The 17617-nt window shown below is 33.5% G+C and overlaps 2 protein-coding genes across 4 annotated transcripts; one reads left to right on the forward strand and one right to left on the reverse strand.

Annotated features, from left to right (window-relative positions):
- Positions 1-4394: 4394 nt before the first annotated feature.
- LOC149476031 (uncharacterized) lies at positions 4395-13213 on the forward strand. 3 transcript variants are annotated; one of them, XM_089713163.1, is made up of 8 exons: positions 4395-4494; positions 5238-5351; positions 5747-5876; positions 6676-6830; positions 10291-10422; positions 10713-10823; positions 11725-11823; positions 12668-13213. In XM_089713163.1, exons 2-8 carry the CDS (start codon positions 5259-5261, stop codon positions 12713-12715), a joined length of 768 nt encoding a protein of 255 aa, XP_089569289.1. In that variant the 5' UTR covers positions 4395-4494; positions 5238-5258; the 3' UTR covers positions 12716-13213. The 3 variants fall into 3 exon arrangements, with proteins under 3 accessions (XP_089569289.1, XP_089569288.1, XP_089569290.1); XM_089713162.1 differs by having other exon boundaries at positions 12679-13208; XM_089713164.1 differs by having other exon boundaries at positions 4411-4487; positions 12679-13213.
- Positions 13214-13458: 245 nt separating this feature from the next.
- LOC149476032 (uncharacterized) lies at positions 13459-17491 on the reverse strand. Its single transcript, XM_089713075.1, has 6 exons — positions 17444-17491; positions 16719-16886; positions 16021-16129; positions 15591-15786; positions 14853-15026; positions 13459-14562 (listed from the first exon to the last, which is right to left on the reverse strand). Exons 1-6 carry the CDS (start codon positions 17489-17491, stop codon positions 14250-14252), a joined length of 1008 nt encoding a protein of 335 aa, XP_089569201.1. The 3' UTR covers positions 13459-14249.
- Positions 17492-17617: the final 126 nt, after the last annotated feature.

Consider the following 17617-nt stretch of genomic DNA (forward strand, 5'->3'; position numbering starts at 1 on the left):
TTCAATGAAATTAACATGTTTTTTAAGTTGTGGAGATTTTTTCGGTCTGGTATAAAATGACTTGATAGATTCTGTTAGAATCATAGTTTTCTATGGACACAGATAATTAATTCAATAAGGTATACATCATTTTATTTTGTAACTTTTAAGTTTTTAAACTTTGATTAATAAATTAGTTTGCATGAAATCTTAGATCAAATTTTTATAAATTCTCAACTTCTGCGCATATATTGTTTGAGGATTAAATGGTTAAATCGGTAAAATTGCTTTTTTTCCCTATATCCATATTATTAATGGACTTTGACATAAATTTGAGTTATTTACTTCGATTACTTTAATGAGATTTAATTGATTTTCTATTACTGTCAATTGAATATAACAGAAAGATTCATAAGAAAGAAATTTAAAAACCTTTTTTAAGGTATCCCTAAATTTTGGTACTTTTTACCTATTTCGAGTCATTTTATATCCAGACACGGTCGAGAACGCACGCTCGTGAAGCGTCCGTTCAGTATGTCACTCTATATGTATACATCTTCCATTTTTTTATATAAATTATTATTATTTAGCTTTTGTTTTTAAGATATAATGTTCCTAGATTCGTATTTTTACATATAAGTTCAGTTTTTGCAATGTATTCGCTTGTAGAAATGTTCGTTTGTAACCGCGTTTAGATTCATTTAATCAATCTATTTATTTTAATGTAAATATGGAAATTATTTTGTTTCTTATACAGGGTGTTGGTGAATTTTGATCTTGGTTTTTCAATAGCTTAGTTTACGATACCGCAGAATAAGGGCCTATTCAGATTAGAGTGGTATTCTACCGCCGTTGGTAGCGGTATCCCGATGGGCACGCGATTAAATCTCTTACGTAGTATATTATAAAGACTCTAATCGCGTTTATTTCGGCTGTTCGTTACTGTACTCTGATCGGTACGCGATTACAGTCTCTATATTATACTATGTAAGAGATTTAATCGCGTGCCCATCGGGATACAGCTACCCACGGCATAGCGGATACCGCCGTAGTTTGAATATGCCTTAAGTTTTAAAACGTTTACTGTCTTACCACAAAAAACTTTTGACAGAGTTTAACTTTAAGCGCGGGTTCTCTTTAACCCATTGAGCCCCAAGCGGCCCGATCGGTCCCAGACACAATAGATTTTCTATTCTGTCTGTGGTTCCGGGGCCTGAGTTATTAATCTGGTTTTGTCGTATTTCACATAGGCAACTATTAAAGTGACAGATCCCTGGTTTAAAGTTAGACTGTGTTTAAATATGTTTCGTGGTAAGACAATTAAAATCGTTTAAATTTTATTTTTTGTAGGATCAATTCTAGAACAGCCTGTATAACGTTTTTGGTACCCAATCATTTGATGTATATTTTTTTAATACGAGCATTTTTATGTGGCTTAAGATTTCGAATGCACGATTGATTTTACATTTAAAAAAATCCTCTTTCATTCGAATACGCATTTATTCAGGTTAAATTATTGATTTTAAATATCATTAGACGTAGATGTGCGGACTGCCAAAAGTATAACGGAATTGATTTACTTGTCCAAAATTTTTGGTCGTCCGCGTGGGATTTCGAAAAATTTTTATGCAAAAAAAAACATAATTTTTGTACTAAAAATAATTAAAAAAAAATTCAGAATTTTCTTTCAAATCCGGTATTTAAATAGAATAGTTTTTTTTCTCGGGGTGTATGGAAATTTGTATAAAATAGGTTATTATAGCGAGATTTTCGGTGAGGTAGCATCTAAGTTGAGGGCGTTGCCCTGTCCATAGTTATGTACAAGTTTTTGGTCCTTTTAGTGCTGCGTAAATTTTTTTATCTGTGTCATTGCAATGACATTGACAGTTTCGAAAGTGACGTAGAGAATGTTGCTGGCATCTACGAAAAAATATGGAATTACTTTTTAATTCCACGTTTGAAAAAGGAACGCTTTTTTTTAGATAGCTTAATAGTTTTGGCGGGAAAATAGGAAATGTCACAAGAAAATTGTTATTGAATCTCGGAAAACACAAAATTGATTGCGATCGTGTAATTAATGTAAATAAAATTGAACGTGTCATTATTATTTGGAAAAAACAAACTAACGGGGCCGAAAAATTTGTAGATTCGTGCAGTGTTAATAGATTTAAGAGTAAGCGTAAAATATAAAAAAAAAAATAGATCGATAATGCAAAAGTGGACATTGCAAGATTTTTTTAAGAGAATTCTATTGGTTTTATTTTTTATTTAAATAAAAATATGTGTAGTGTGAGGATGTATGTTTTAAGGTATAGCCCGGCCATTTTACGAAGGTAAGTGAACTCTTAGCAAATGTGTTCTTTGTCTGCTAACCTTCGTGATATGACTGTATAATATTATTAATTATGTTTTAGTTTTTTTCGTGAGTTAGGTAAATGAATTATTTTTTTCTTATCGATGTACTGTTTATATACTTACATAAATAGTTATTATATATTGATTGGTCGTTTTATTTATTAACCTATTATAAATAATTATAAGATAGAAAATGTAATAAGATTGTAGAAAACACAATCTTTTTTATCTTGGTGGTGGTACTAAATTCAAAATAAACCGATTTTTTTTTCTATTATTAAAAAAAAACTAATGTAAGATAGTGCAACATGATATACATAGGTATATAATAAAAAAAATGATATGAAAAAAGCTTCTGTAAGAACACAATGTAGTAAATACAATATAAGAAAAACGTGTTTTATTAAAAAATCACATTTTATTCAATTCGTCAGTTACTTATAATCAAATTCTTATTAGGTAAGTATATCTTAGAAGTTTATTAATTAAAAAATCTATCATTATTTTAAAGCCAAATTAAATTACATATTTTTAATTTAGAACCGTTTATCAAGCACTATATTTTTCAAATTAGGTAAAGTTAAGTAATGTTACTAAAGTAACATAATTACAGCTTAACCATGGCTTATTTTTATCCAACAAGCAATGCAAGTGCGTGTTCAGTTCGCGTGCTGTGCAGTAATAATTTTAGCTTTACCGAACTACTGTCATACTGTGGATGGCGTTATGCAACATACAACTTTTCAATCGCATAGTCAAATTATTGAAGTGAAACTTCTTTATCGGGGTTGGAAAAAAATTTAGTGTAACATTTTTTCGTTACACGTGACATTTTTCCGTTACGCGCCATCTTTTTCTTATCCCTACCACGCGTGAATCGACGTATTTCTGTAAAGTTGCATATAGTAAATTATTTTTTGAAAAATAAGGTCATAAAGAAGTTTCACTTCTTACGTGTGTACACTAGTACACGCACACATTTTTTTGATAATTGTATGAAGAGGCAAAAACAGGCATTACCTGATGGATCCTAAGTGATCAGCATTATCCATTATATGCACTGGGATACTGCGATAAAATTCATGAACAATTAACATACACAGTACACTGATATTGTATTAATAAGAAGCCATTTTTATAAAAAAAATAAAAATACATCTTGTCAGAGGAACAGTTTGTAAGTTAGATTTCTGCTGGAGAATTTTCATAATCAGTCCAGTAGTATCGAATCTTGTTTGAGATGATAAAAATGTAATTTCTATTACTACTAATCCCAGTACAATATTTATCATGGATTTGTATGTGTTTGTTATATAAGTACAATCAGAATTAAATTAAAAAAAGAACAGTGTTTTGCTAAAAAAATCACTGTTACATAACGCGATCCAAATCACAGATCGCCAGCGAAATGGAATGGAAAAGGCTCATCGGCAATGTTATGATATTTTTTACGATGAACGAGGGCGTACCAAGTACGGCTTGTTAGCCTCTATGTACAGGGTGTTCTGAAAACGAGATTGTATTTTTTAACGCCTTTCCCAACCTTGATTGACTTATGTGAGTACTGCAAATAAGTTTTTAGGGGTCGCGGATCATGGTAAGACGGTGCTAGGGGTCCACCTTTGGAAGAAGTTGGGAAAGGCTGCTATATGGCTGCTATAGACTTGCTGTATATACTTTATACATACTTAATCTTATAGCGGTGAAGGAAAGCATCGTGAGCGGTGAGTACTGAGTTCGACGTTCGACGTTTCGACGTAATCTGCTAAACCGTACTAAGGAATTCCTAACTACAAAAAAAGGTACGTACTAAGTACTAATTATATAGAAAAACATTTCAATTTGCATTATTAAAAAATATTCCTTTGCCGTTCCTATAAATGTGCTTCATCGTACTTAGGTTACTGTTGATTTGGTACAAGTATAGTTTTAAAATATATTAGCTTAGTCTAGGCACTAAATAGAGCCCGTGCACAAATCTCCAAATTAAATAACTGATATTGAAACAATTATTATCCAAAGATACACACATAAAACATTATTTATATAATAATTATTTATTTTATTGAGAACATCCTGTATAGTCAATTGGATTTATTGCGATGTACGAATTTTCATGCAAAAATTGGTTGAACAACAGAACGAAGAGACTTGTATCGGGTAAGAAACATTTATTTATCTATTGTATGTAATACTAATTAACGACATGTGCTGATGCATTATTTTTCAGACGTGGCCTCCTTTATATCATAACAACCTATATACATTTTTTATTACCTATTTATTATATTTTTAATCATTTGTGTGTGTTAAAAGATACATTTCCTTCATTCTTTGACTCTTCCTATTGCCCGCAACTTCACTATCGAAAAATTTGGTGAATCACATCAAAAATAACGTATGGGGCAGATAATTTATTTATAAGTCCTCGCAAAAAACAACCTACTCTACTCATGAAGTTTTCTTTGATCAAACCTTGCTTATATCCAAATTCCAAACCTAAGCGAAATCAACGAATTACAAAAAAGTCAACTGAACACTTCCTAAAATCAGACTTAGTGCTTACTATATAACGTTTTATAGGAATCCATTAATTTTAGTCTAGACTCGAGCTATTATACTGCGTACATGTAAGCTTTTTATACATATTGAGGTCAACTACATAATATCAATATGTTGAATAGCAGACAACGTTACATTATTAAGTACTATAGGATTGACAAATAGATAAAACAGTTTAGGTAATCATGGCAAAATTTCATTCGTTTTTTATGTTATAATGAACAAGATAAATGAAACAAATCCCAATATAACACATCGATTTTCGATTCGATCGAGACATTATTTTTAAGTATCTATAAAAATAATAATTACATATGTACTAACACAATAAAATTAACTAGATTTCCGCTCCCGAAAACAAGATGGCGCTGAAAATAATGCACCCAAACACGCCCAAGCTGCGGCATCACACCGTGCGCTTTTCTGGTGACGATCTACCGAAATACAAGTCTTTGGTAAGTGTAATATAGAATTAATTATTAGTGCTCATATTATGTTCTGTATATTACAATGAAAAACCAATTTTACGCTTATTTTTAATTAAATGAAATAAATTTTACTCGCTAAACACTATTAAAAATTTAATTATGTGTTATGAAAGAACACGAAAAACACCCATTTTTAATAAAAGAAAATCGTGTTTGTTACAGTTCTTATACTTACCTCAAGAAAGGCTGACCGAATTTGAATGATTTTCGGTTTGTTTGAAACATCTTCGCTTGGATAAGAAAAAATATAATAAAAATAAACTTAGTGAAGGAGAAAAACTTGTATAGTATTCAAAATATATTAATAATTATTAAACAATTATAATTTAACATTTCACATTTAATAATTTAACATTTCACAGGACCACTCAGAAACAACGATGCCAGACTACGCGGGGCCCCAGTCGTTCCCAGGAATAGATTCCGGGGCCCCGAGTCCCGATAGTTGTTCGTATGTACCCGCCGCGCAAAGATTTCGACTTAATGAGCAACGTAAATATTTTAACATAAATAAACTTAAGTGATAATATTATTCATCATTTTGAATTTAAAATCTGAACTTAATAATTAGGTAAGGAATAAGTTAAGCTGACTGAAACCTAATAAAATTGCACTGATTTGCACTGCAGCCTACAACCGATGATTTTATTGTAACCAAAATATAATAGCAGGATCGACGTTCCATGGTTTCACTCGCGGATAAAACTACGGGCAAAAATTAATATCTGTGTCTATAAATTATGCTTTAACATTGCCATTTTCAAAATTTTTGTGCGATTAAGTAACAAATACATCCAAACTTTTATTTATTAAATTGTACCGAAACCTGAATCGCGAATATATACCTACAAATTTCCGGCAATATCAATCAGTCTTACCGGCTGCGGCTTGTTGCGTAGTCTAGTAAAGGATGCTCCTTTTTGAAGTGAAACTTCTTTATCGGGGTTGGAATAAAATTTAATGTAACATTTTTTCGTTACGCGTGACATTTTTCCGTTACGCGCCATCTTTTTCTTATCCCTACTACGCGACAGTCGACACGCGTGATTCGACGTATTTCTGTAAAGTTTCAATTAGTAAATTATTTTTTGAAAAATAAGGTCATAAAGAAGTTTCGCTTCTTACGTGTGTACACTAGTACACGCACACATTTTTTATTTCAATGAAGGAATTTCACCTTCCTTCCTCCACACTATTAATAGTTGCTATAGATAATTACAATATGTTATTTTCCCTCATTCCAGCCATAAAACTACTAACCTACCGATAAAACTATTTTTCCTGAATCCAGGTATAAAACTACTAACAGCAATCAACCAAATAGTCCAGCACCGCGCTGAGTTAGAGTCCAACCGCGCGACCCTCTCTTCCCTCCTCGACGAGTTGAGGAGGAAACTCAAGAGGAGGGTCGAAGAGTGTCACTATGAGAAGCGGGATCAGATGAAGGTAAAACCAATTTAGTGAAGGTATTACACTTAATCACAGATAATATAATACCTACTATAAGCTTATGTTTTATAAAAGCCCAGCAAGCATAATATAAAATATTGTTTACAAATTATTATTACTACATAATATTCGGATGGATATCATTCAGGCTGTTAATTGAATGGCTATATAAAAATTTGGTCGGCATAGTTGGCTGTGACCTTAGGCTGTGACATATAGATTTTCGCTCTGTGGCCTCTAAAACCACATAGATAATGTGGTTCGAACAAATACATATACAGTGGTGGACGTTTAATTAGAAACACGTAACAGATGAAGTAGTCATCAAATTTATTTACATTTGTGTATTAACGTATTAGAGATTAAGCATTATTTCATATGAAATAGAACACCCGTTTATCTAGTTTTATAAGAAATTGCTTAATTTTAATCAAACGTTAGCTTAAATTAATAAAATTAAACAACTTTAAGTGAAGTCTGATTTCCGACTATTTTCAGTCTGGACAACAAATTAGAAACAGCATGGTTCGAGTGTTCCAAAGTCAAAACCTGTTGAAATGCCGCCAATATTTTTATCTTCTACAAATATTTGCACCCTTTTTTTAAACATACCATCTAAAAGTTTCTGAAAATTAATTTACTTTGCAGTATAAATGGGTAAAAGTAAGATTTGTGACCCATTAACAAGAAAAATAATTTAAAGTTTACATTTTGACAAAAATTGGAGTTACAGTAAAATTGCAAATCATTTAGAGTGTTCAATAAAAAGATATTCAATGCTACAGTTTATTTAAAATAGCATGGTACTTCTGATCAAGTGCCTAAAAAAGCTCGACCATGAAAAACCACTGCTCGCGAGCATAGGCAAATAATTCTTTTCGCAAAGATGGATCCATTTAAAGGTTCCAATTGTATTAGGAAATATGTTTTTGCAAACGTGTTAAAATCTCATACAATCTAAGCCACGACGTTGTAAAGCCGTTGTTATCTATAAAGATTATAACAATCTAAAAACAACCCCATTAGTGCCCATACTATAATGTTTCCTCCGCCATGCTGAAGCCTGAACTGTTTATTTATTATCTAACAGAGGCGGCTCGTGACAAAATTTTATGGGTGTTCACTTGAAATAAAACACTGAAAATACATGGTGTAAAGCAGTACAATTTATCAAAAAAAAAATTACTTATAAAGAAAATGCATACGTGATACGTCATACGTCTTTCTTTTTGGTGTGAAAAAATATCTATAACTTAAAGCGACAAGACCGATAGACGCCAATTGCAGTTCATTCAACAAATGGTACCGAGATTGTGAATGTTTTTTCATCTTGATTGAAAGATGAGCTAAGTCGTCAACGCCCGTTTCAGTCCAAGCACTCTCACCTCCGCCGGCCGCGCCCGCTTTAAATAAAAGACACGGAAAACAAAATAGTTTGTTGCTTTCATCACAACCACACAACCACGGTGTTTTCACATATTGTTCAGATTTAAACACACGCGTATATGTTTTCGTTTTTGTCGTACATTTTTGCGTAAGATCAAGTTCAGGCCGTGGCGGTCCCTTATTAGCTTTACATTCAAGCCGAATTTGTAACGTTTTAACACACTTTTTAATGAACGCCACATTATAATTATTGTTCATTTTAACACTCACAAGTAATACTGATAACTACAGGCTATTTCAACACGTATTTTATAATTTTAATTAGAAAATTGCATGAATCGCGCGCGTGCATTGAAGTTGACTCGAGTGTTTGTTTATATTATAGAAGTGGTAACTGGCAACCTCGCGCGCAATCGCTGTCCTGCCTGGCGGTAAAAACGAACCGGCAACGTTTGCGGGTGCGGCGCTCCGAATTTTGCTACTTTTCCATAGAAAATCTTTTGTTTCACGCGCAGGGCTCTGGCAAAACCCTCTCTTTCACTCCTATTGGATTTCGTATTAGGAAATGTACTAAATCTTTTTTCATTGGAGCGCAATCGTGAGCGCTCCGCTTCGCGCGTTACATAATACAGTAGGTATTATACAGGTGTATGGGATGATGGAATGATGGATATATTCATTGGTATTAACTATTAACAGTAGTTTTAAAGATTACGATTGATTTTAAATAGTAATAATTAAATTAAGGACTATGATTTTATTATAATTATTTATGGGAGTTCACTGCACCAGCGCTCCTTAGGGCGAGCCGCCTCTGTTATCTAAGGCCTGGTTAACTGAACGACGAGCCTTTAAAGACGGCAATTGCCATCAGAATTGATTAAATCAATTTTAGTTTCATCCAAAAATAAAACTTTTTCACTGGCGGACTGTCCACGAGCAATATTTCTTAGTAAATGAAAATCGTTGTTGTCGCTGTACTGCCTAGTAAGAACCTGCACTTTCCTGGCGTCTCTCCCAAAAATTTTTGCCTCGACTTACCGCCTGCAAATTGATTTCATCGACACATTGCGAGGTTCATCTTTGGAAAAAACTAATTTTATAATAGAATTTCAACTTTTAAATGGAACCATCTTTGCCAAAAGAATCATTTGCCTATCCTCGCGAGCAGTGGATTTTCATGGTCGAGCTTTTCTAGGCACTTGATCAGAACTTTTAAATAAACTATAGCATTGAATATATTTTTATCGAATACTCTAAATGATTTGCAATTTTCCTGTAACTCTAGTTTTTGTCAAAATGTAAACTTTAAATTATTTTTCTTGTTAATGGGTCACCAATCTTACTTTTACCCATTTTTACTGCAAAGTTAATGAATTTTCAGAAACTTTTAGACAGAATGTTTAAAAAACGGTGCAAATATTTGTAGAAGAAAAAAATATAGGCGGCATTTCAACAGGTTTTAACTTTGGAACACTCAAACCATGCTGTTTCTAATTTGTTGTCCAGACTGAAAATAGTCGGAAATCAGACTTCACTTAAAGTTGTTTAATTTTATTAATTTAAGCTTATGTTTGATTCAAATTAAGCAATTTCTTATGAAACTAGATAAACGGGTGTTCTATTACATATGAAATAATCCTTAATCTCAAATACGTTAATACACAAATGTTAAATAAATTTTATGAATACTTCATCGTGTTACGTGTTTCTAATTAAACGTCCACCACTGTATATGTACTTTATTCATGGTAAATCTTTGTTTAGCAACAATTTTGTTTAAGTGCCTACGCCCTACATGATACATATATTGTATACTAGCAGTCCGCCCCGGCTTCGCCCGTGGTACATATTTACGTTTTCTCTACATAAGAACCATCCTCGTATTTCAAGGAATATAATAAAAAAAGAATTATCGAAATCGGTCCACCCGTTCTCGAGTTATGCGCTTACCAACACATTTTGCGATTCATTTTTATATATAAAAAATTATGTGGTAAAAATTTTAATAGTAATATTGAGCAATTCGGGTAAAACCATAAATTTTAGGGAAAATCTATAACCATTTCAGGCATTAAAACAAGCGAACCAGCGGCTCGAGAAAGAGAAGCACAACATAACAAGCGAGATAGAACACTTGAAGCGGCATTTGGAGAAAGAAGAGTCACATCACGTTCAACACGCGAGGAACGCGGTTGTGCATGTTAGTTTTGTTTGCTAATTTTATAGTTTTTGAGTGAAAATATTTAAATACTTTGTTACTTAAAAACAAGAGCGCCGAGCACACGTGTCAGAAGTGAAACTTCATTGGCAAGATTCAAAGATACCAAAATCGTTGCCTTACTCCGTGATGTGACGTTATTGCCATGACTCGACCTTGAAATTTTACTCTCAACGTGCCTAAAGGAGTTTCACTTCAAAACATATACATAATAATATGTATTGCTATTGTTTTAATAAATTATCTTAATTTGTTCTAATTAATATTTGCAGGCAATCCAAGGAGTAACAAAAGCGCCAAACGATATATTCACTCCATGCTCCGTGTCTCAGTTACCGGACATCGTCAGCAGGAACGTCGCTAAGAATGCTCCTTCTAAAGTTGTAAGGCGTATATCGTACTATTTTGCTCGATAAATCTAACTATAGGTTAAAATAATCGTGTCAATCATTAAACAAAACGTAGTTGTTTCAGAAGTAAGTAAGTTTGAGTTAGATATTCCAGGAGTGATTTTGTATCAAATTAAAAAAAATCTTAAATAGGTCATCCTTTCTGTTTGTTAATCCAATAATTCTAATCAATATTCTGCATTTACTTTTACCTCTCTTCATCTCTTTACTTTTACCCTGCCAACGCTGTTCTGCTAGAACATTACTTAGGAATACTAAAAATACTATAAATAATTTATCATGGATTGATAATTGATAACTGGACATACCATTTCTGGAGATTTTGTTTACAAAGTCGAAAATGCTACATCTTAATACTATTATAAAGGCGAAAGTTTGTATGGATGAATGGATGTATGGATGTATGGATGTTTGTTACTCTTTCACGTAAAAACTACTGAACCGATTACAATGAAATTTAGCACACATATAGAGGGTAACTTGGATTAACACAAAGGATAGGTTTTATCCCGGAAATCCCACGGGAACGGGAACTATGCGGGATTTCCTTGAAAAACGCGGGCGAAGCCGCGGGCGGAAATCTAGTATTATATACTTTAACCATAAAGTGAAGTCCCATGTCCCAAAGTGGGGTAAGGGGCAGATGCATTATGCATACATCTGTTTCACTGTACGATTTTCTTTAGGGGACAAATACCTAGGCGATTAGACCGAGACATATTTTTTGTTTGTGTCCACCGTGAACCGAACCCGGGGCCCCTCGGTACTACGGTCACGCGTCAACCACTGTACCAAGGAGTCGGTCAAATTATTAGATATTATAATATTTTATTATCTCATTCTTTAATTTAGAGTATCTATTACCAATTTTCAGGCAGACTACAAGTTAGCAGCTGCAAGACTAATGCGAGATATTGTTGACTTGCGACAGCGACTTGCGCAAGTGGAGGCTAAACTGGCTAACGAATTGAAGGTAACTATAATAGTTATTGAACTATCAAGTAAATATATGACATCTATACTAATATTATTAAGAGAAGGAGGTTTGTAATTATGTATGTATGTATGTATGGTTTTCACGCATAAACTACTGAACCGATTACAATGAAATTTAGCACACATATAGAGGGTAACTTGGATTAACACATAGGATAGGTTTTATCCCGGAAATCCCACGGGCATGGGAACTATGCGGGTTTTCCTTTGAAAACGCCGCAGACGGAAGGCTAGGCTACCTTTTATTGCGAAATAATAATATGTACCACGGGCGAAGCCGGGGCGGACCTCTAGTAGATAAATAAAAAAACACGGACAATTTTTTTGATAATAATTCATATCTATAAAAACCTTATGGGCCCCTAATTATACGGGGCCCCCAAGGCACGTTACGCCACTGGTCCAGGTATATCTCATCTCTTATCTTCTTCTCTATAAAAAATTCTCATGTCACAATGTTAGTATAACCATACTCTTCCAAAACGGCTGTACCGATTCTCGTGAAATTTTGTGTGCCTATTGGGTAGATCTGAGAATCGGTCAATATCTAAGTATTTTGAAGTGAAAACTTCTTTAGCGGCGTTGATCACTTTTTCTGTAATGGGTATAAAATCTTAAACTCGCGTCAGGACACGTGACCTGATCGAAAAAGCGTAAGACGGATACCATTCCAAAATATCAAACATGCTGAACGTTAATAATCAAGTTTTCACTTCTGCCGGCACTCCCCCAGTGCAACCCGTCTTTTTTTCACATCCCTGAGTGATAAGAGTAACAATAGAAACTTATTTAACTGAACGCGATACAAAATAATAATACAGTGCATTTCCAGCGTAAACGGCAGGTTGAGATCGACATTGTGCGACTGAGGAAGGAGCTGTCAGCGTCCAAGAGCAACATGGCGTCGTTGAGGTTGTTACCCGCGCCGCAACCGAGGAAACCGTGCTCGAGATTCGCGTGATTTGGCGGGAAAGTTACTTTTTTTAAATAAAGGTTCTTTTTATTGAATCATTTTCTTGATTTTGGCGCGATTTTGATGTTTTTTTTTAATGTTAATTGATATTTGATTGTAGATGACGCAAGGGAGGAAAGCGTGCTCGAGATTTGCGTGATTTGACGGGGAATTTGTTTTTTTTTCAATAAAGTTTTTTTTAATTTGCTTGATTTTGGCGGGTTATTGATTTTTTTTAATAGATTGTCTTTTATTTTTTTAATTTGATTATGGACGGCACAACGAAGCGCAACACGCGATTTGTTGAGAATTTCATGTTCTTTTTTTTATAAAAAAAAAGAACTGCTTGACTTTGGTTTTGGTTATTGACGTTTTTTTTAATCATTTTTTTTTAAATGAATCTATTATAGAATCACACGAGGAAACCTTGCTCGAAATTCGCGTGATTTAGCAGGAAAGTTTTTTTTAATTAATTGTATTTTTTAATCTTCTTATACATATATAAAAATGAATCGCAAAATGTGTTGGTAAGCGCATAACTCGAGAACGGCTGAACCGATTTCGATAATTCTTTTTTTATTATATTCCTTGAAGTACGAGGATGGTTTTTATGTAGAGAAAACGCAAATATGTACCACGGGCGAAGCCGGGGCGGACCGCTAGTAATAAATAATTGTGGGTATAATAATATTATAATATAGCATAAAAAAATTCTCTCGTGATCCTTTATCATATAATGAAGAATACGTGGGCCACTATAATATGTTATTTAATAGACAAGACATAGATGAAATAAATTATTTATAATATAGAAGAATTTTTATTTAATTAAGATTCAGTAGTCACTAAGTACACACGATGACTTTAAAATTCGTCGTCTTTTAATAATTTATAAATAAAACACATTTAGACAAAGCAATAATTTTTTAATTTTCATACAATCACGAAAAAAAAAACAAATATAAAAACATCCCGCCAAAAGGCGCTTACAACGTAACCACAGACTTAGAATAATAATGCCTGCATAATTATTATTCCAAACCATAGTGTAAGAGATTTTGCTTACAACCTCTATAAAAAAAAAACATTTTGAATTAAAAAAAAACTTTTGAAAAATTACATCTAAGACATTATTCACAGAACAAACCATCGTTATAATATTATTATACATAGGTATTTTGATATTTTACATACATGATTGTTGTATTCATATTTGGACCAGAAATATTTTAAATCGTTTATTATTTCTAGTCATTAAAATTAGACAACCATGTACTGGACATATTATATTATGTGACTATTATATGTAATTTTGACCTGGTATTTAAATAATTTATCTCTTTTCATTAAAATATGTAAGTAATCTAGGAAAACAAATACAATTATGTTTACAGACCGCTACTATTTATTTATCATTAAAGTAACCCACGATTTAGTTTTACAATTTAAAACTATCTTCCATGTGTTAAATAGTGCGACTGAAAATTTCGTTTACCCTTGAAATATCTCAAGCAAATGTCACATTGATAAATCGGCTGGCCCGTGTGCATCCTCATGTGCCTGTCAAGCATTTCCCGCGTTTTGTAATTCTTACCACAGACTGCGCATAGATAATCTTGTTTTTTATGGTCCGTCTGCATGTGTGTTGCCAGATTTTGTGCATTTGCGTATTTTTTGGGACATTGTGTGCAATAGTGTTTCAATTGCGTCAAACGGCTTTCTGTTCTTAAAACTTGCGTTGACTTTTTCGGAAGCGTACATAGTCTGTAATAACAAGCATAAAATAAGAATAAAGGATAAGTACAAACGAATCTCGAGTCGATCTCTTTTCCAATTTTCATACCTAGCTAACAAGTAACAATAGTCTATTCATGTCTTAGGGGGCGTCCATAAATTACGTAAGGTGTTTTAATTTTTGATAAATTGCGTGATATTTTCCCCTCTCCCCAATGTAAGGTTAGATAAGATTTGGCTCGACCCCCTCCACCTCTAAAACATCTCACGAAATTTATGGAGGTCCCCTTAATTATAAATCGTGTAAATTAATTATTTACCTGCTTTTACCCCGTAATTCCGGTTTCGCATGCATTTCTAAGTGTTCACGCAACATATTTGAAGGCATGATCATGTTGCATTTCCTACAAACCCTGTTGCTTGGTGCACTCTTCTGCTTGCATCGAGAGCAAATGAATAGGTGCGATTCGTTCACTGGTAGTATCATTGGGTACCTATTTAAAAATAATGTAACTTGTATAGCTAGTTAAGTTAGTTGTACATAGGAAGAAATTATAATTAGTACGTATTTTAACCCATTGACCACCGTAAGCCCCGATCGGGCCACGACACAATAGATTATCTATTGTGTCTGTGATTCCGAGGACTGATGGATTAAGAGTGTGAAACAATATAAAATGTTAATGGCCATCATCTAGACAACAAAAAATGGACAAGGTTCTTAATTCCTTTCGACTGGGTGACCCGTTTTGGAAGCTAGTGATTTCCGGTTGGCCCCATTTAAATTGTGTCAATAATATAAACCGGGACCACACTTTTAATATTAACGTTTTATTAAATAATGTAAATGAATAAAAATAAAAAAACGCAGCTAATTTTAAGCTATTGCATAGCTTCTATCGCGGGCCTTGAGCGCGGGGACTGAATCCAGAAATTCTGTAACGAAAAAAACCTCACGCTCCCCTCTCCGACGGGCATGGAGGTGTGGCTTGAAGGCATGCTATGCAATAGCTTTATCGCGGCAGTCCCTGAATGCCACACGTCTTTTTTTACTATACCTCTGTTTACACATAGAACAAGCGATATTGGTCCTCTTCATTTCAGTGGTATTATTTGAAAAGGACTTCCTCGATCGCCGCTTGTTTATGGACATTTTTGTTGTTTTCTTTGACAGCTCTACGGTTGAACGTTTCTTGTTCTTTAGTTTACGTTTACAGCTTCCCCTGCCGCTCATTTGCGAGTGACGTGTTGAATCTGAATTGTGTTTATTTATACTATAATTGTAAAAAAAATATACTTGCGCAAAGGTTAGGCCTTTTACAAATTCTTACTTCACATATTTTTGATAGTCTATTTTTAAATTGAAAAGGGAGCATCATATTTTTTTTGAGCGTGTGTGCTGAGCACACACGCTCTTTTTTAGCATATTGCTATTTAAGTAAAAATAAAATTCGGCAATTTGATATTGTTAATTTTGATAATACTCACATTCACTCGGCGCACTGGCGAATGCTGATAGAACTAAAGCGCGAAATCGTTGTATATTCCGAAGCTGTCGGATGCAATTCTCGCAAATCATACAGTCAGATGGTGAGACCTAAAAAATCACATAGTTATTCAATTTTTAGTTTTATAGCATTCAAATAGGAAATTTTTAACGATCACGGGACATCTGGATGTTAGGCGTTGCCACGGTATGGCGAAAGACGCGGGTTCGAATCCCGCCTCGTAATAATTTTTTTATTTTCTTTGAAAATTTCTAGCGTTTTGAGATCATGAAAAGATTTCAAAACCTCTTACGTAACTAATGAGTTTTTAAATTACAAGAATAGGAAATATTTCATCTTAATTGTATTAATGAAGGTTGCCTGGCAGAGATGGCTTAGAGCCATAAGGCCGCCAATTGCACATTTAACTTGTACAATGGAGAATAAATCCATACTAATATTATAAATGAGAAAGTAACTGTCTGCCTGTCTGTTACTCAATCACGCCTAAACTACTGAACCAATTTTCATGAAATTTGGTATGGAAATATTTTGATACCCGAGAAAGGACATAGGCTACTTTTTATCCCGGGAAAATGACGCAATCCCGGAAATCCCACGGGAACGGGAACTATCCGGATTTTTCTTTGACTGCGCGGGCAAAGCCGCGGGTGGAAATCTAGTAAATAATAAATCAACCTGTACACCAAAACAGTTATACAGCAGTTGATCGTATCTTTCCTCAGCCCCCTCCCACAGGTAGGATGTGCAGAAGCTGCGTAGATTATTTTCGCCCCCACACAACCTACAGCACCGATTGACTCCTCCATCTCCTGATCCTTGGGCCACAGATAATCGAATCGAACTCTGAAAATATAAAAACTTGTTAGACATTGCCGAGTCTAGATTATAACATTTAGTCCAAGCTACCCTCTATATGTGTGCTAAATTTCATTGTAATCGGTTCAGTAGTATTTGCGTGAGAGTGTAACAAACACATCCTCACAAACTTTCACATTTATAATATTAGTAGGATTAGTAATTTTGCTTTATACCCACTCTTAAGCTAAGTATGAGTTTTCAGGTAATAACAAAAATTGTTGAATATGTTCGTGCTTATTGCACGTAAAAATGGGTGTAATCAGTAGTGTTATTTATAAGAATCTGAAATAGGTTTAAAAATAAATAAAGGATTTGTTTACGAGAACCACAAATTCCCTGCTTTAAAATTTAAATGCAACTGACATATGGCAATCTTGAACATAAACTTAGGATCAATGAATATTCAAAGTATTTTTTTATTACATAGGTAGGTGATAGGTACAATATCTTTATTACCCAAATATTAGTGAACAAACCATGTTGTATTTGCAAGTTTCTTTTTCAATTATTTTTCTTTAAATACATTTAAATTACATTCTTACTTTACTGAATATTTTAAATAATTTTTCTTTCGACCACAAAACGTCCATTGTTCCACGTATGTTTTAGTACATAAAATCTTCAAAATAATTGCGATAGTTTTGTAGACTTTAAAATATTATGTCAAATGACGTGAGTTTTGTCTTTACATTTTGTCATCTAACGACAAATTCAAA

The sequence above is a fragment of the Colias philodice genome, chromosome 29 (genome assembly GCF_061535455.1).
Source record: "Colias philodice isolate Cphi_HAF_F1 chromosome 29, ilColPhil1 Martin Lab GWU primary, whole genome shotgun sequence".
Taxonomy (NCBI): Eukaryota; Metazoa; Arthropoda; class Insecta; order Lepidoptera; family Pieridae; genus Colias; species Colias philodice.

Excerpts from the sequence above, each read along its gene's own strand:
- LOC149476031 (XM_089713164.1), top strand. The coding sequence starts at position 4,437 with ATGTACGAATTTTCATGCAAAAATTGGTTGAACAACAGAACGAAGAGA. Across the intron at positions 5,352-5,746 it reads TACCGAAATACAAGTCTTTG|GACCACTCAGAAACAACGAT; the intron begins GTAAGTGTAATA and ends AACATTTCACAG. Across the intron at positions 5,877-6,675 it reads ATTTCGACTTAATGAGCAAC|GTATAAAACTACTAACAGCA; the intron begins GTAAATATTTTA and ends TCCTGAATCCAG.
- LOC149476032 (XM_089713075.1), bottom strand. The coding sequence starts at position 17,491 with ATGGACGTTTTGTGGTCGAAAGAAAAATTATTTAAAATATTCAGTAAA. Across the intron at positions 16,130-16,718 it reads ATAACTGTTTTGGTGTACAG|GTCTCACCATCTGACTGTAT; the intron begins GTTGATTTATTA and ends GTGATTTTTTAG. Across the intron at positions 15,027-15,590 it reads TGTTCTATGTGTAAACAGAG|GTACCCAATGATACTACCAG; the intron begins GTATAGTAAAAA and ends ATTTTTAAATAG.